Source organism: Microcaecilia unicolor, chromosome 12 (assembly GCF_901765095.1).
Source record: "Microcaecilia unicolor chromosome 12, aMicUni1.1, whole genome shotgun sequence".
NCBI lineage: Eukaryota > Metazoa > Chordata > Amphibia > Gymnophiona > Siphonopidae > Microcaecilia > Microcaecilia unicolor.
The window spans coordinates 25,796,618-25,815,995 of NC_044042.1; the positions used below are offsets into that span (position 1 = coordinate 25,796,618).

General features: G+C 45.3%; 1 protein-coding gene across 1 annotated transcript in view; it reads left to right on the top strand.

The window, feature by feature from the left end:
• Positions 1–4,761: 4,761 nt before the first annotated feature.
• MYBPH (myosin binding protein H) overlaps positions 4,762–19,378 on the top strand; it is a 48,903-nt gene continuing 34,286 nt past the window's right edge. Inside the window, exons 1-4 of the mRNA XM_030221464.1 lie at positions 4,762–4,832; positions 5,217–5,351; positions 10,501–10,668; positions 18,331–18,419. Coding sequence (XP_030077324.1) covers positions 4,820–4,832; positions 5,217–5,351; positions 10,501–10,668; positions 18,331–18,419 — 405 coding nt within the window. The 5' untranslated portion in view covers positions 4,762–4,819. The remainder of the gene's footprint in view (positions 4,833–5,216; positions 5,352–10,500; positions 10,669–18,330; positions 18,420–19,378) is intronic.

Genomic DNA, 19,378 nt, shown 5'->3' on the forward strand with positions numbered 1-19,378 from the left:
CAGGGGTTCAGCCAAATTCCAGAGTCTTTCTGATATTTCGGGGTGGGGGTTAGTGAAGATCAGTGAAACAAAAAAATGTTATGGGGGGTAAAGCAGGCTGGTGCACTCACTACCAGCCCAAGTGCCATTAAGCTCCTTTCTCTATTCGCCCCACTACTTTTTTCTCTCCTTTCATTACACACTGCGCCTTTCCCAAAATGCTGATTCTTCTGCCTTCCTCTCCATCACCTATGCACTCATTTACAAAAAAGCTGTTAATTCGGAAATGAATGGAACCTGGTTTGAAGAAAGAGGAAAACCTCTAATCTCCTTCTCTCTGCCCCCACAGACATCCACCCCACCAGGCAGCAGGAACAGCATGGGCAGTGGTGTTGCAAGCTTCCCTTTTAACCAGATATGTCATTTGGGGACAACAGCCAAAGCAAATTATTTGGGTAACTCCCGGAATTACCCTGACGTATAATTTAATTCCAGTTTCCCCACAGATTTTGTCACTTTTGACTGGCTAACTTTATGTCCAGCCAAATTTATCCGGTTAACTGTGGGCAGGGAAATAGGTGTCTCTAAGTGAGTCAAAGATTTAGTTTTGCCTTTAACTAGATAAGATGCTTCTGAATATTGCCTGTAGGAGAGTTCTGTACCTCTAAGGGAATTTAGACTTTGCATGCAAATTGTGCTTCCTCAGCCTTATGCATGTCTGATAAAATCTGTCTAAATATGGTGGAAGATCCTGTGTCTGGCATTGTTTGATCTGGAGCATACCTGAATTACTCCTCAATACCCTCTGCCCATCCTCTTTTCTCCTGTTGCCCACACAGTCTCTGGAAAGTCACCTCCACACAACCACTGTTGCCATAGGGGAATCTCATCATCTTTGCAGAAAATTGCAAGATCTGAACTCCAGGACACCCTTCAGGACAGAAAAGGTCATGAAAATACACCCACAGCCCAGCTATGGGCAGAAAAGCTGGACTTCGGCCCCTAACAGACTTTCTATATTTAGGAAGTAGATTCACAAATCTCAGTGCCTCAAGCTTTTGCCTTCTAGAGATGTGAATGGGCAACTGACCTCGTCACAGATCCTGCACCAGTATGTAAGCATTCTCAGATTCATAATTATAGAAGTCATTAAACCTCTAGGAAATCGTTTCCACTCCTTACAACATGCTGAGTCCTTAAGAGAGGGATAACAATGGATTTTTAGTAATCATGAAGCCAGTCAAAGAGGGTGAAGCTATTTAATAATGTGTGAAAAATAAGTTATCCGACAAGACTCATCCTGTACATTCATTCATAAAACAACTTTCCAAAGCCTTTAAAGCAATGTTCTCCAATACGTGGCCCCGGATGTCCTCTGTTGCAGCACTCAAATAGTTGGGAGAAATGATTGACAGCCTCCCCCCTGCAAGTACTTATCTCTCACTCTCAGCTCAATCTACCTGCCTGTCTCGGCCCTCTGAACTTGCCTTTAATGCTGCTGCGCTGAAGGCATGCTGCTTCTCTCTCACCCACCCGAAGCCTCTCTCTGTAGCGTCCCGCCTCCTCAGACAGAACTTCCTGTTTCATGGTGGGATGCAGTGGATAAAAATGCCTGAAAATAGCCATGGCCATGTGCTCAAGATTGCTTTTACCGCGTGAGGGGGGGGGGGGCAAAATTCCCCGGGCCCAGGACTCCAAGGGGGGACCAGTGCCGGGGTCAGGCCGCCAGCGCTGCAGTCCCCGGTCTCACCTGCCTGCCTCCTCGGCTCCGGGCCCCCTGCATTCAAAGCGGCAGTTGCAGATCGTGTCTCTTCTAGCCTTCCCTCCCTGTGTCCCGCCCTCGCGGAAACCGGAAGTTACATCAGACGAGGGCGGGACACAGGGAGGGAAGGCCAGAAAAGACACGATCTGTGACTGCCGCTTTGAATGAAGGGGGCCTGGAGCTGTGGAGGCAGGCAGGTGAGACCGCGGACTGCAGCGGTGGGGGGAGCGACGGGGGGCGGCAGTGGCAGGGGAAGAGATGGGGGGTGTCAGTGGCAGGGGGCAGCGGGGGTGGCAGAGGTGGGGCGGCCTTGCCCCGGGCTCAGCCTAGTCTCTCGGTGGCCCTGCAAGGGGGAGCGCACTTACTGCCACCCAATGAGGTGACAGTAAGGGCTTCTGTGCTAACCCAGTGGTAACCTGGTAGCATGTGACGCTGACCAATTACTGAACCCAGGTAGCTAAATCCCGCCATGTAGGTGGACTTGTATAGTACGTTTTTGCAGTTGGGCAGGTGAAGTAGTAGGTAATCTCTGGTTCCTGGGTTTGCATTTCTTGGTGATAGTTTGATCATGTCTAGCATGTAGTCCGGTGACATGTCGGCAATGTGCTGAATAATACCGGATAACCGGTTCTATCACACAATATAAGTGGTTATCCGCTAAGCGCTAACCAGCAATGTTCAGCAGGAGATTACCAGCTATCTCCTGCTCAATGTTGCTGGATAGCCACTTAAGTGCTCTTTAACCGGCCAGGAACCATTCCTGGCGCGTTAAATGGTTGTAAATATCAGGCAGTGTATTTAGCTCTCCTGCAAACGCTAGCTCCAGAAGCTAAATGGCATCATAATATATTGTTCCTGAAAGCACATGATATCAGTTCTTGTATGTACAGTAGCAGCTCTGTAGCTATTATACATTCTGCCTTGCCTCACTAATTTCAGCTCAGGTTTCTTAGAACACAAGTGGAAAAAGCCCTAGATATAGGATCATTTGAAGGATTTTGGCGCCATCCTGAGGATATATAGAAGAATGCAATTCCTTATTCCTCATTATTTTAGTCTTTCGAATTTCAAAATAATTTAAAATATGTTCATTTATGAATAAAGCTAATTTTGTTTGTTCTGTTTGATTACAGAGTAGGTTTCTCTCTCACAGACACTCATTCATTCAGAATTGAATGCTACAGAAATACTTAGACTATCAGCCTCAGCTGAAGTGTCATGTCCAGTTCAGGAGAGACTGCACCTCTACAGAGACAGAGATTAAGTAGAGCATAAGAGCAGAAGAATAGGCATATTGGGGCAGATTGATGGGTCCATTTAACTCAGTATCTTGCTTCCAGCAGTGGACAATCTAGGTCACAAGTTTCTGGCAGAATCCCAAAGAGCAGCAACATTCTATGCTATAAATCCTAGGGCGAAGCACTGGCTTTCCCCATGTCTATCTCAATAACAGACATAGACTTTTCCTCCAGGAATTTGTCCAAACCTTTTTAAAACCCAGATATGCTAATTGCTATTACCATATTCTCTGGTAACAAGTTCCAGAGCTTAACTATTCGTTGAGTGAAAAAATATTTTCTCCTATTTATTTTAAAAGTATTACCATATAACTTCATTGAGTGTCTGCTAGTCTTAGTACTATTTGAAAGAATAAACAATTGATTCATGTTTATCCATTCTGTACCACCACCTGTACTGATGATCCCAGTCAACTGGGTCTTCAAGATACCCCAATAAATACGAATGAAATAAAGGTCCATATTGTCTAAGGCAGGGGTAGGCAACTCCAGTCCTCGAGAGCTACAGGCAGGTCAGGTTTTCAGGATATCCACAATGAATATGCAGGAGATAGATTTGCATACCATGGAGGCAGTGCTTGCAAATCTATCTCCTGCACATTCATTGTGGATATCCTGAAAACCTGACCTGCCTGCGGCTCTCAAGGACCGGAGTTGCCTACCCCTGGTCTAAGGTGTAATAAAATAGACCTTTTCCACACTATCCTGCTGCATCTCTGTACAACGGTTTAGTAAATCCCAGTATAATTTTCAGTTCAGATGACTGTGGCCAGGAACAACTTCCATTCTTGGCCACACTAATGCCTAGGGCTTGTCAACTTTAAATAGTCTGCAAAGTCAAAATGAACCATCTCCCCTCCCCGATTGCAAGTAATCTCTAGTGGGCTAGGATGAAAGGAGCTAGTTTCCTTCCTATCCTCACCCCTGCAGCCCCCTGTCAGAGTAGGCATATGTCCTTGCAAACTACGCCCCCTGTGGGCCACCCTCTTTTCATCCCTTGGCTATGCTCACGCTTACTTCCATATCCTTAAGTGGTAAGTAGCTCATTATATACCTAGGGGCTTCTTAGAATTTAGTGCATTCTAAGTGCATGCCAAGCTTTAGTAAAAGGGCTCCTAAATTAGGAACATAAATCCTTTCAATATCAGGTCCCTGAAGTCTATGGGAGAAGGTTTCAATGATTACTGTCTTGTCCTGCATCAGAAGAATAGTCATGTGTGAATGCAGTATTACCCAGTTGCCACCAGATGGCGCCTATTGTTATGACAGTCAACAGCAGCATATGGTTTTTCTTCCACCTGAGCTCTCGTTCCCAATTCAGATGCACTTTGCAGAAGCCTTCTCCCATCTTCCTTCTAGTCTGCCTCCTATTACCCCCAAAATCTGAACAGCTTCAGTTTCTGATGGAGTTGATCCCTGGAGCTGGAAACAGGCCATCAAGTCTCTTACAGGGACTGGGCCTAGCCCATGAGCTATTTCTAGTTCAGTCTGTGCTTTGGGACTGGAATAGATCTTGAGTGAGGAACAGCTGAGACATGAGCCCACAGAGTCTATATAAAACCCAGCCTGGGAGAACCCCAGCACAGTCCTGCACAACAGTAGAGAGCACCCAAACCAAGGTATCATGCCTGCCAAGGCCCCCATCGAGAAAGCTCTGGCCAAGAAGCTGCCTGCCAAGACAGCCAAAGAAGACGACACTGTGACTCCTGCCCCAGAGGAGGCTGCAGCTCCGCTGGAACCACAGGCATCTGCCACAGGTCTATCATCTTCAGAGCCTGAGATGCCCAAAGAGGGTGAGGCATGGAACTGGAAATTACAGCATGGGGAGGACAAGGGGTGGGAAGAGATAAAAAGGCTGCAGGAAAGACTGGGAGGATGAAATGATTCTAGGGTATGGAAAAAATACCCCTGTGGTACAAAAAGGCTATGATAGTCTTTGAAATTAAGTTGTTTTTAGGGTAATCAAACATCTAGAGATCTGCTTCATATATAAGCAATGTAGATATCCTGAGAACCAGATCTCAATCAGGGGACCTCAGTGATCAGATCTCTATACTGTGGGGAAGGAAAGAAGGTGCTAGGAGCAGAGGTGGTCTAATACAACCTTTGTACATGGGGTTTTCAGCAGCATCATGTCAAGAAGGTCTGTAATTTGCTGCTGATCATCTCTTTTGTAGAACCTCCCAGCCAACCACTGAACCTGTCGGTGGAAGATGTGAGTGATAACTCTGTGACCCTGAAATGGAAAGCCCCAGAGAGGGTGGGAGCTGCAGGCCTGGATGGCTACCTGCTGGAGTACATCAAGGAAGGAAGTATGGCTCTTTTCATTTTCCCTGTCTGCGTGTCTGTAGGCTTGAACCACTTCTATAAAAAATGGCTCTGTGTAGGAGTTTATGATAGCTGAACCAGTAAATGGGTACATCATTAATATTAAGGTGCTGTGCGGGTTGAAAATGAGGCTGGGCTTTGGTGTTAGGAGGATTGGGAATTATTTTAATATTACACGTATTGTCTTTTAACGATGACTGTTTTTCTGTGATTGAAAAAGTGGAATACAAGCAGTATTCTTAGAGTAAATTAACTAAATTAAATTATTACCCAGTCAGAAGGCCAGATATAGTAAACATCATAGACCTTAAGCCGCTTTACTAAAGTGAGTGAAAAGTAGCAATTTGTCCCCTGCAGCGTTTTTACTGGGGCTCATCAGCAGGTGAGTGAGGTAGAAAACTTACATGCAGAACTTTTCTAGCGATAACTTTTTCACTTCAGCGCATTCTTGTTTGTCTTACATATGTCGCAAGAAATGCACAAATGAGCTGATTTACATGCTTTTATATTGCAGCAGCTCGTTATTGGTGAGTTTGCACAATGTCTGGCACATAGCAGCTTCCAGGGTAAATGTTTACTATGAGGACTGGCTAAATTGTGTGCAGAATTTCAGAAACTGACCCTGTGGGTAACACCAGGGCTTAATTTCTCAGGGAATGGGCAGACTCCGGAGCAGCAGGGGATGTCCTGCCCCAGCCCCTCCCTTCCAGGCAGTCTGCAAGGAAGAGGAGGGGAGGGAGGAGCCTGGAACAGAGCAGAGAATAGTCCCTGACCCTAGTCCAGCCTCTCCGCTCCTGTTGCTCCTGCCTCTGGTCCACTCCTTTCCCCAGCTCCACAGTTCCTATTTTTTTGCTTAACGCACAGCCACATAAAAGTCTGAAACATTGATCTTTTTGCATGTTTCAGGCCATTTTGTGCCAGGGGTGTAGCCAGACTTCGGTGGGAGGGGGTCCAGACCCCGAGGTGAGGGGGCACATTTTAGCCCCCCCCAAGCGCCGCCGACCTCCCCGCCACTTTTGACCCCCCCCCCCCCCCGGTGCCACCATCCCTCCCCCATCCTACCGCAACAAACTTTTCCCCGCCACCGCCAGGTACCTTTGCTGGCGGGGGTCCCCAACCCCCGCCAGCCGAAGTTCGCTGATCTGTTTCTGTGAGTCCTGACGTCCTACACGAACCCCCGCCAGCCGAAGTCCCCTTTAGCACTGGTCTCCGAGTTTGGCGCGTTCGCTGATCTGGATTTTGTTTCTGTGAGACTCACAAAAACAGAATCCAGATCAGCAACGTGCCGGAGACCAGCACTGAAGAGGACTTCAGCTGGTGGGGGTTGGGGAACCCTGCCAGCAAATGTACCTGACGGCAGCGGTGGGGGAGGGTTGGCGGCGGCGGGAGGGGGAGTGAAATGTAGCAGGGGAGGGTCGGCGGCGGGGGGTGAAAGCAGGGGGGCCATGGCTAAATCTGCGGGAGCCCATGCCCCCGTGGCCCCACCTAGCTACGTCCCTGTTTTGTGCATTGTTACATATGGAGACCTCTATTTGTGAAACCCTGCACACTTTGCTGTATGAGTCTTCTCGTGCTCAAATTATCACACAGAAAGGAACTCCATAGGCCAGATAGGAAAGCCACAATCACTCAGAGAACCTATCTCACTTTCTAAAATAGTAACCATCTCTTCAATGGCAGAAAGCGTAAAAGATCCTTAATCCTGTAACACTATCAATATTAAAAACCAAACAGAAATAAATACATTTAAATAAAGTGTTAAATTTCTATGTCATCATTTTTACTTGGATGTACTTAGGAAGTTCATTCCAGGGCCACCAAGAGGGGGGGGGGGGGGGGGCAAGGGGGAAAGGCAGATCGCCTCCCTTCGGACCGGAAGTTACATCAGATGAGGGCGGGACACAGTGAGGGAAGGCCCGAAGGGTGGCGATCTACCTTTCCAAACGGAGCTGAGGCGCTGCCGATTTTAATGCAGGGGGCCCAGTGGTGGACGTAGCTGAGGGCAGGCAGGTGAGACTGGGGACTGCAGTGGCAGCGGTGGAGGCGAGGGCGGCGGCGCGGGGGGAGGGCGGCCTTGCCCTGGGCCTGGCTTAGTCTGTTGGCAGCCCTGGTTCATTCTACAAACTAGGAGTCAAACACGAAAAGGCTCCTTCCCTAGCCCAATCCCGTTTTACTCTAGTCCTGGATGGAACCTCCAAAGTCACAAGAAATATGTTTATAACTCATTTAGGACAAGTTCTTTGTGCCCCTTGAGGGGATTTCTATAGGTGGTGCTGAAAAATGGACACTGGAAAAGATCGGTGCTAAGCGATAGTCTATAAAAGGTAGAATAGTGCTTACTGCCAAATCTGTGGGCACCAAACCTACGCCTGCTGAAACCTGTTGCCCAAGTTGGATGTGCTGATGCATTATTCTATAACACTGCGTGCAACTTCTGGGACCACCCCTGACCCGCCCGTGTGCTGACACATTACTGTATAACACTGCGTGCAACTTCTGGGACCACCTCTGACCCACCCATGTGCTGATGCATTATTCTATAACACTGCGTGTAACTTTTAGAACCACACCTGACCTATCTATGTGCTGACACATTGCTCTATAACACTGCGTGCAACTTCTGGGACCACCCCTGACCCACCCATGTGCTGACGCATTATTCTATAACACTGCGTGTAACTTTTAGAACCACACCTGACCTATGTGCTGACACATTGCTCTATAACACTGCATGCAACTTCTGGGACCACCTCGACCCGCCCATGTGCTGATGCATTACTGTATAACACTGCGTGTAACTTTTAGAACCACACCTGACCTATGTGCTGACACATTGCTCTATAACACTGCGTACAACTTCTGGGACCACCTCTGACCCGCCCATGTGCTGACACATTATAACACTGCGTGCAACTTCTGGGACCACCTCTGACCCGCCCATGTGCTGACACATTATTCTATAGCACTACGTGGAACTTCTGGGACCACCTCTGACCCGTCCATGTGCTGACGCCTTACTGTATAACACTGCATGTAACTTTTAGAACCACACCTGACCTGTCTATGTGCTGACACATTGCTCTATAACACTGCGTGCAACTTCTGAGATCACTGCTGACCCGCCCATGTGCTGACGCATTATTCTATAGCACTGCGTGCAACTTCTGAGACCACCCCTGACCCGCCCATGTGCTGATGCATTATTCTATAATACTGCATGTAACTTTTAGGACCATACCTGACCTGTCCATGTTCTGACACATTACTCTATAACATTGCATGCAACTTCTGGGACCACCCCTGACCCACCCATGTGCTGACACATTACTCTATAACACTGTGTGCAACTTCTGGGACCACCTCTGGCCCGTCCATGTGCTGACACATTATTCTATAACACTGCGTGCAACTTCTGGGACCACCTCTGACCCGTCCATATGCTGACGCATTATTCTATAGAACTCTGTGCAACTTCTGGGACCACCCCTGACCCGCCCATGTGCTGACACATTATTCTATAACACTGCGTGCAAGTTTTGGGAACACCCATGACCCGCCCATGCCTCCTTTTTGGTTGTGCACTATTAGCTCCTGGTTCAACAAAGGGTTATTGATAAAATTTTGGTTCTCATTTTTAAGGTCTTTAAGATGGGGTCCCCTGCGTATTTATTGGCATTTACAATCCCTTATTCGCCAACACATGTTCTACGATCCATTATCGATGAGTGCTGCCAGGCCCTAGATCTGTCCAACTTGAAACCACTAGGGACAGTGGGGTTGATATTAAGACCACAGGAGTTAGACCATCTAACTCCCATGGTCGGCACAAAGCTTGGATATTCAATGCTGGGCCGTTTCTGGTGACCGGCATTGAATATCCGTTTTATTTTGGATGGTTTAAAGATAACTGGCTAAGTCAGTATTCAGACTTAGCCGGTTATCTTTAAACTGGCCAAAGATTTACCAGGTTTTCACGCGGCCAAATATAACCGGTTAAATCGGGCAATATAACCAGCTGTCTGCTAGCCGCCATATTCAGCAGGAGATAGCCAATTATTCGGCAATATTCAGCAGGGGATAACCAGCTATGTACCATTTAACCAGCCAGGTGCCGTTCCTGGACGGTTAAATTGCTTTGAAAATCGGGGGCATGCTGTGCTGTACAAATTTATATGCAGGTACCTTCTCTGTCCCTAGAGGGCTCACAATCTAAGTTTTGTAGCTGGGGCAATGGAGGGTTAAGTGACTTTCCCAAGGTCACAAGGAGTTGCAGTGGGAATTAAACCCAGGTCACCAGGATCAAGGCCCACTACACCAACCATTATGCTTCTCCTCTACTCCAATGGAGATGTGCCAGGGGATAGAGCCAGGAGGTAAAGAAGGAGGGGATGGGGGTGGGGCTGGGCAGAATGGGATAGGGCTAGTGGCATGTCTTAAAATCTCTATCTCTCTCTCTCTCTCTCAAAAATTGGGCACCTGTGGCAGCTCTGCAGCATACAGCAGCAATCAATGGAGGGAGATTCAGAGGAGGTGGAGATTAGCACAAATTCATAATTCAGCTTCAACTGGCCTACCAATGGGGTGTGTTGCAGTTGCCAGCCAATGAATGGATTACAGTCAAGTAAATCACAATGTAATGCTACTTGGGCCACTGTTTAAAAATCCCCTGGGCCACTTTGTTGCTGCAATATACCCCAATGTCCATATTGGGTCTTTATCAAGACCTATTTATGTTTCATATGACTATTGGTTGTTGTATCCAGACCATTTTGGACCCTGACGGAGGTATTGTTTTGCCAAAACACGGCTGTGTTGAGTCATTGGAAATGTTGACTTTGGATATTCAATATCCAGTCTCTAGATTCTCATCTTGGCCACTCCTGTTATTTTCGCAGGCAGAGCTGTCATGTTCAAGCTGGGTTTTGCACCTGTCGTTCGGGGGATTTTCTGCAGATGTGAGCATGTGTCACAGACTTGGAGGTGTGAGGTTTATATTGAGATTCTGTCTCATCCCGTGTAGACTCCAGACCTCTTTTCCTGTGATTGCTATCCAAGACATGCCCGAGACTGAAATCAGAATGGTACAAGTTTGTCATTCTAACGTGTTGAGTGACTTTTCTTTTTCTTCTTTAGCAGACGCTTGGCTTACTGCAAATTCAGAACCCGTCATTACCACGCACTATATGATCCGGGGCCTGACCACCAGCAATAAAATCCTTGTCCGAGTAAAGGCAACCAATTGTGTTGGAGTCAGCAGTCCTGCTGTCCTTAACCAAGCCATCCACGTTAGGGAGATAGGAGGTAAATAGACTTCTCAGTGATCTATGTTACGTGTTCTCTTCCATGATGAAGGGAAGCCTATAGATCATGATAAATGAACAGCGTACTCTGTTTCTTAATATGTAGGCTTGTCCCTCTGGCAGATTGTACAATGGAATATCCTGGCAATTTTTCTAGTGTATAGATTCAGCACAGGTTAGAATTGGGCTGATTCAGGCCTACTAACTTCCAGTTCCGTTGCAGCAAAGGGGTCATTGCTATGATCCTGGTTCACACTGAGGGCAAACTTTGTATTTATTTATATTTTTAATCAAAGGTTGTGTTGGAGCAATGCTTACTTCAGATCCCAAGTGGAATTACATGAGTATCCACTTCCGTTCGTAGTTATGGATCCAAACACTGGAATGATATTCTTATTGATTTCAATGCTATTCTTCTTTTAGAAACATTTGAAGGCCTAGTATTTTTAAAAATGTTTTGGTATTTAAGACTATGGGAGGTTCACACTGAGGGCAAACTTTGTATTTATTTATATTTTTAATCAAAGGTTGTGTTGGAGCAATGCTTACTTCAGATCCCAAGTGGAATTACATGAGTATCCACTTCCGTTCGTAGTTATGGATCCAAACACTGGAATGATATTCTTATTGATTTCAATGCTATTCTTCTTTTAGAAACATTTGAAGGCCTAGTATTTTTAAAAATGTTTTGGTATTTAAGACTATGGGAGGTTTTATATAGGGGTGGGGGAAGTTATGTAAGGTTTATTTACTGTAATTTTTATTGTATCTATTTTTATCAAGGTGTGTTATTATTGCCTTGTTATATTGTTGTTTATGTATAATTTTGTTACTCGCTTCGAGCTTGCTGGAGAAGAGTGTCTTCAAATCAGGTAAAATAGTGTTCATGATGCAGGAAGTGGAGAGAGAAAGATTCCCAATCTCATAAAATGAAAAGTAACAAACAACTTTTAATTGCTAAAGTTTCGTTGGACTTGTGATGAGCTCTCCAGCCTTCTGCTCCTTCCTTAGGTCAGTGCAGAGTGAGTTGGGGTGTACTGGCCTCTTAGGAATTCAAGTCTCCCACCCCGCCCACCCTTGAATCACTCAGGGCCCTTTTAAAGACACCGGCTCCTTGTGAGGAAGGAGGAGGCCGCTGGAGCTTGTAGGCTGCTGGTAAAGAGGAGAATGTACCATTTTGCCTGGGCTGCGATTCAGTGCGTTTTAGGCCTGATATTTGAAACAAACAAATAGAAAACAAAAGAGAGGGAAACCTAAAGCCAAAAGCAAAAAATCACAAGGAGCCTTCAAGAAAAGGGGTGTCTCAACCTTGCTTTATTGGTCGGCGGGAACAGCCTGCGTCAGGGGTCTATCAATAGTATTTGAATCCAAGAAAAACCATCCACAGTTGCAAAACACCCTTGTGGCTGCTGCAACATTTGGCGGTTGTGTCGAAGGCGAGAAGATTTTATGGAATCTGTTTTGCGTTTGCGCTGCCTGGGTTTGGTGCTATTTAGTTCAGTTTACAGCAGCACCTGTCTTTTTAAAGACAAGGGTGTTTTGCGACTGTGGATGCTTTTTCTTGGATTCAGATACTATTGATACATCCCTGACGGAAACACGGACCGTGCCGGATCTGACTAATAAAGCAAGGTTGAGACACCCCTTTCCTTGAAGGCTCATTTCGCTTTTGGCTTAGGCTGATATTTGATCATCGTTATGCTATTAAAAGAATGTAAGTTGTTTATATCAAGCTATACCTTGGGTGAATCTCTTCATCCAGGTGATTAATAAATCCTAATTTATGAGCAGATAAATTGCCTACAGTCTGCTACTGGAGATAGGGGTGATGTTTCTCAATTGTGTTATAGGTTGCTTTGCAGTTCTGGTGGGGTGGACTGATCTATACAGAGAGAAAGCACATCAGAGACATAAAGGAATATGCTATATCTGCCATAATAACATACAGTTATAGAATAAGTAGAAATCTTTCTGACGAGATCCCACCCTCTGTACTACATAGTGCAATGATCACTTCTCACTAAGGGCCTCTTTTACTGAGCCGTGCTAGTGATTCCCGATGCGGCAAATGAGAGGAAGCCCATTAAATTCCTATGGGCTTCCTCTCATTTACCTCATGGGAATCTCTAGTGAGGCCTAGTAAAAGAAGCCCTAACGGCACAGACAAGACTGATTCACTTAGTACATTATTTTCAAACAATGCGGTGAGATGTGTACCTGGGAGCATTTTTATAAGGTGCACAGAAGTGCCCTCTAGAGTGCCCCATTGCTCTCCTGGGATGTCTGGGGAACCTGTCTGCTAAAAATGCTGGCTCCTCCTACATCCAAATAGCATGAATCTCTACATTTTGCACTTTTTCAGATTTTTGTTTTCGAAAATGGACCAAAAAACAAAATGTCCAAAGAACAAAACCTTGTTTGAAACAGTATTTTGGGGGGGGGGGGGGGGGGGGGGGGGAAACCCAGACATTTTTCTTTTTCGAAAATGACCTTTCCTATTCGGATTTTGGACGTTTTGTGCAAAACATTCCAAATCGGACTTAGACATCATATCAAAAATGACCCCTATGTAACTTTATAGGTCTAGGTGCTTTGAAAATATGCCTCTTAGTTTCATAGATGCCTTAAATAATCTTAAACCCATTGCGGATCAGTCAACTATTTCTTACATTCTTCCACCAAACTATTACACAGCAAACACCCAAGCAGTCTAGAATAAAGAGTCTTGTCATGCACATTTAAAGGAATCATGGTATCTCGCTGCAGAGTGACTGCCAAAAATGTACACTAGACTCTAGTGGAACAATTTTTGTGTTTGTAGGGATTGATAGTGGAAGGCGCTCAGGCATATCATTCTTTACTGGAAAGAGAGTCAAGTTTCTGGATTCCTCTGAGACAGATAAAGACAAGTGTTTACATCAGAAAGCAAATTCCAGGACCCAGTTTTGCTGTGAGAGGAGAAAAGGAGGTCTCAGCTGTTAGCCAGCAATCTACACCTTCCCTTCCCCCATCTGTTTTTGCTGCCTGGTGGCTTACTGCTCCTCTGCCAAAATTTAATCTGGTTTAGGGTGAAGGATGCACAGGTGCCCTGACTGGGCATTTCAATAGCCCTGGATTTGCAGTAAAGCTTGTGAGATTTGATGGTCATAGTATTACAGCAAAGCAAACAAAAAGAGCAGACACTGGGCCTTCAGGATTGAGAAAAATGTAGTCCTTTAATATAACAAAGACCCGACACGGGCCGTGTTTCGGCGTATAACCGCCTGCATCAGGGGTCAATAGAGTCCTATAGGTCAGCTTGCGAACTATTGCGCAAGGGGTAAGTAAGGCAATTGGGGTAGACTTCCCGTTGTGTTAACAGCTCGTCTGTAATCGATAGAGCTTACAATCTAATTAGTACAGACAAACAGGACAAACAAGAGATAAGGGAATATTAAAGTGCAGGATATGCTATCCTGAAACACAGGTATAGGGAATATGATGGCAAAACGTAAGCAAAAGGCCCACCTCGCCCTGGCCAAGCAGCTGATCTCTGTCATTCCTTGAGAAGTTTGTCAGTGATTGAAGGTTTATCATCACTGTGCAGTGTGTCAGGATCAGCCTTATCTAACCTAGTGATGGGACAGACCCGGGAGCCCCTCAACCAGTAAAGAGGGGGCTCGAGGATCCTTCAAACTGGAAAAAAAGGGTATCCCCGAAACCTGAGAGTGAAACCCTGAGATAGGAGCATAAAAAAATTTCCAGCTGCGAGATGCAGATAACAAAAGTGCAAGCCAAATTATTCAGTTAAATAAACCACCTTCAAAGTTTCTATAATGCTATATTGGCTTTGTGCTAGCAGGAGGAAAGAAAAGTGAGAAATCAAGAGGCATTGAAGGGACCACAGAGAAAACCCAGCCACACACAGCACCGCAGTAAGAATACATTTTCCTAACTGGCACCAAGCGGTAACCAGTATCCCTGGGCAATCCGAAACAGCCCAATTCAAAGTCTCCAGATTCCCATCCAACAACACTGGTAGAAAATCAAATAACCAGTTTCCATAGCATTATAAGAAAGTGTTTATCGTATCAGCGCTTGAGAGGCAGAGCTTCAGCAATCAGATTCTCTGTCTGAATTACAGAGCATTGTGCTGTACCTTATATAGCATTACAATATTGCGATTTCCATAGTACCACCCAGGATAATACATACATGACTTATTGGTGTATACATATAATACTGATTAGTAACATAACACTTGCTAATTTTGTTAACCACTCCTCACTAATGAGTGATGCCCTTTAGCGCTACCTATTTTGGCAGAAGGTGCATAAAATGATATACGCCAGACATGCGTAGTTAGCAGAAATCAGTCAAGAGGTAGCTTGAAGAAGTCAATGTCTGACCTGTCATGTCTTCACACACTATTGAGGAAAACAAATTCTGCCCAAATCCAGTTTGTACTTGAATGATAGGGCTATGCTACGTGCCAGGTATTTTATATAAGACACATCCCCGTTATTTACATAACTTCTACTTGACCATCTCATTTCATTTCTGAGCAGACCCCCTCCTATATGCTTGGCATGGCCTTCAGTGTGTATCCCTGAATACTTGCTACCGTATTCCCCCAACATTCCCTCACTGACTGGCTGTACAAGTCATAATAGCAGAAGACATAGGATTATGATTTCCTTCACTAGATTGACAATGGGCCCGATATTTAGCCGGCAGCGGTCAGTCATTTTTAAGGCTGTGACTGTCGCAGGCTGAATTTGATATTCAATGATGGACCTAATCCAGAGACTGGCAACGGATATCTGACTGCTGTCCGGTCGCCAGAAATTATCTGGGTACCAACTGATTGTGTGGTCCTACTTGTTCAGATAGTTGTCTGGGGACTGGCATTTAATATTGGAGGCCCGGATAACTTCTGGGTCTGGCCTGGCACTAACCAGAGACTGCCGCAGCAATCAGAGCAAATATTCAGTGGCAGTCTCTGGTTAACTGCTGCCGAATATCTGCTCTAGGACAGGTCAGTGCGACTGAACCAGGCAGAGGCCTCCTTTGCCCTGTTAAAATTGTTCCAGCCTCATCCTTACAGGGAACAGGAGGCGAGAACTGTTAATATATGAAGACGAGAATTGACTTATGAACCTGATTCTTAATTTATTTATTTATGATATTTATACCCCACATTATCCCATGCTGGCTCAGGTTCAATGTGGTTTACAAGCAATAAACAGCAGTGACTAACAGTAAGCATAGATTAAATCATGCCAAAAGACATAGATTATTACAATCAGAGAAGCGTTGAAGACAGATAATATTGTTAACAGTTGAATTATATTTTGTCATTATTAAAAGCAGTACTCATCAAGAATGTTTTCAGCATTTTGCAGAAGGACATATCATATTTTCAAAGCACTTAGACTTACAAAATTCAGTAGGTTACTTTCAGGCTTATTTTCGAAAGAGAAGGGCGCCCAGCTTTTGACACAAATCGGGAGATGGGCGTCCTTCTCACAGGGTCGCCCAAATCGGCATAATCAAAAGCCGATTTTGGGCATCCTCAACTGCTTTTCGTCACGGGGACGACCAAAGTTCACGGGGGCGTGTCGGAAGCATAGCGAAGGCGGGACTGGGGCGTGCCTAACACATGGGTGTCCTCGACCGATAATGGAAAAATAACGGCGTCCTTGATGAGCACTTGGACAACTTTACTTGATCCATTTTTCCTTACGACCAAGCCTCAAAAAGGTGCCCGAACTGACCAGATGACCACCAGAGGGAATCGGGAATGACTTCCTCTTACTCCCCCAGTGGTCACTAATCTCCCACCCTAAAAGAAACTTTAAAAATATTTTTCCAGCCTCTATGCCAGCCTCAAATATCATACCCAGCACCATGACAGCGATATGCAGGTCCCTGGAACAGTTTTAGTGGGTGCAGTGCACTTCAGGCAGGCGGACCCAGGCCCATATCCCCCCTACTTGTTACACTTGTGGTGGTAAATGTGAGCCCTCCAAAACCCACCACAAACCCATTGTACCCACATGTAGGTGCCCCCCTTCATCCCTAAGGGCTATAGTAGTGGTGTACAGTTGTGGGGAATGGGTTTTGGGGGGGTTTGGGGGACTCAGCACACAAGGTAAGGGAGCTTTGCAGCTGGGAGCTTTTTCTGAATTCGACTGCAGTGCCCCCTAGGGTGCCCGGTTGGTGTCCTGGCATGTGAGGGGACCAGTGCACTATGAATGCTGGCTCCTCCCACGACCAAATGGCTTGGATTTGGTCGCTTCTGAGATGGGCGTCCTCGGTTTCCATTATCGTCGAAAATCGGGGATGACTATCTCTAAGGACGACCATCTCTAAGGTCGACCTAAATGTTGAGATTTGGGCGTGTCCGACCGTATTATCAAAACGAAAGATGGCCACCCATCCTTTGCAGGGATGTCCTGTAAGGACTTCCTCAGGAATACTTGGGCACCCCGTTCGATTATGTCCCTCCATGTAACTTTGTAAGTCTAAGTGCTTTGAAAATGAGCCTCAGGGTCTACTAGGAATCTAAGATGTTTAGGTAATGAATTCCATTTCTTAGTGGTTTGATAGGAAAAGCCTGCAGTATGAATAGATTTGTAGATAACTTTCTTACAAGGATAGTGAAGAGATAAAAAGTCTTTAGAAGTGGTTAGAGTATTTCGTGTAGGCAGTTCAATGAAGTTTTGCATGCATGTGAGGTTTATACAAGATCTGGTATACAAATACACATAGTTTAAAGTTAATTCTGGCCTTTACTGGAAGCCAGTGTAATTTTAGAAGTAAAGAGGAGGCTTTCAAGTAATGTGGTACCCTGCAGACCAGGCAAGCAATGGTATTCTGTGCTGTTTGAAGTTTTCTAATTTGCTGGTTCTTGCATCCAGCATAAATGGCGTTGCAATAGTTGAGCTTGGAAAGTATTAAGGATTGGGTCAAAGTGCGGATGATTGAACTAGGAAAAAAAGGCCTAATTTTTTTTAAACTTTCATAGTGAGTTGAAGATAGAGGAGACTATTTTTGAAATTTGGAAGTCAAATGTCAGATGTTGATCGATGCATACTCCCAGGATTTTCATTGTTGTATCTATTGGGTATGTTATATTGTTAATAGTGAAATTACTATAAGGCATGGGATGTTGTACTTTTCTATCTATAATGGATTTCTTATCATTCTCCAATGTATTTTAGTCTTTGTAAACCTCTTTGACTTACTGGCTAGAAAGATGTGGTATAATAAGTTCCTAATAAATGATAAATAGGGCTGAAGTTTTCCCCAGAGTGCCTATTACCCTCACACTGACTGGTTGTAGTCTCCCCAGTTAGGTCATGTGGCAGGGTGGAACCCCATCTGTGGTCAGCTTGTGGCTCAGAATCTGCACTCGGATCTTATCCAAAGAGAAGTCAAGAAGTGATTGGTGCTACATCCATAAAAAATATATATCTATATTCACTCAGCTAACTATTATTTTGGACTTTTCCTTCTTCATGATGTCATTATTAGCTCACTGTGAGAATTATCAAAAGACAGCATTGTACCCGGGCTTTAGAGATCACCCATAGTTCCTTTCTTTTATTTAGCATAACGTGATGATGGTACCATGGAAATGCTTCTAATAAAGATTCCTTCATTTGTATCGTTTGGTTAGATCGCCCCAAAATCCGTCTGCCCCGTAACTTGAGGGAAACCCTTGTTTGTGTGGTTGGTGAGGCCATCAATCTGCATATTCCTTTCCAGGTAGGTGTTACCAGTTTCGATCCATATGGACAGGGTTACTGTGACTGTTGTGATGTTGTTCGGTTGGTAAGAACATTGTAAGCCCGTTATGTGCTTACCCCTCTGCCCCCAATCTTCAAAAGCATTTAACTGGCCAAGATCAGCACCTTGTCCCATAACCAGGTATCCGGCAATATTCAGCCCCAGTTTAGTGTTTCCAGAATTTTGACGCAGTGTTATAGAACATCTGCATTTGCATGCCTAACTGCCATTAGTCGGGCACAAATATTTACACCAGCCATTGCAGGCATAAATGTTTGCGCTCAAAGTTAGATGTGAAATGGACAATAAGGGGCCCTTTTACTAAGCCGCGGCAAAAAAAATGGCCTGCAGCAGTGCGAGCGCATCTTTTGGGTGCGCGCCGGCCAGTTTTTACCACATCGTGGAAAAAGGGCCCTTTTTTAAGGGGCCGGAAAATGGATGCGCAGCAAACTAAAAACCAGTGCGTGTCCATTTTTGGCATGAGACCTTACCGCCACCCATTGACTTAGCGATAAGGTCTCATGCGCTACCCGTGCGGTAGGCATGTAGCACGCGTCCACTGCCGTTTTCCACCAGGTAAGCACCATCCAGTAGCAAATAGAACAATATTTTCTACCGCGTGTTTTTGGCGCACGCCAAATTCAGAATTAATGCCTGCGGCATGCGGTAGCCGGGCAGTAATGCAGATTTGGTGCACCCTGGATGCACATAGGCCCTCAGACGCCTTTGTAAAAGGGAGCTAGTATTCTGTAAAGGCCTATATGGAATTCACACTTACTGCAGATCACCCTGGCGTCTAACTCTGGGTGACCTATACAGAATTCCCAAGATAGTTGATAGCTGCAGCACATTTCCAAGAATGTTGATCAGGGGGAAGCTGAAGCGTGGAGAAAAATCCCCAAAAATAAATACAGTTGAAAAAGAACAAGCTAGGTGCC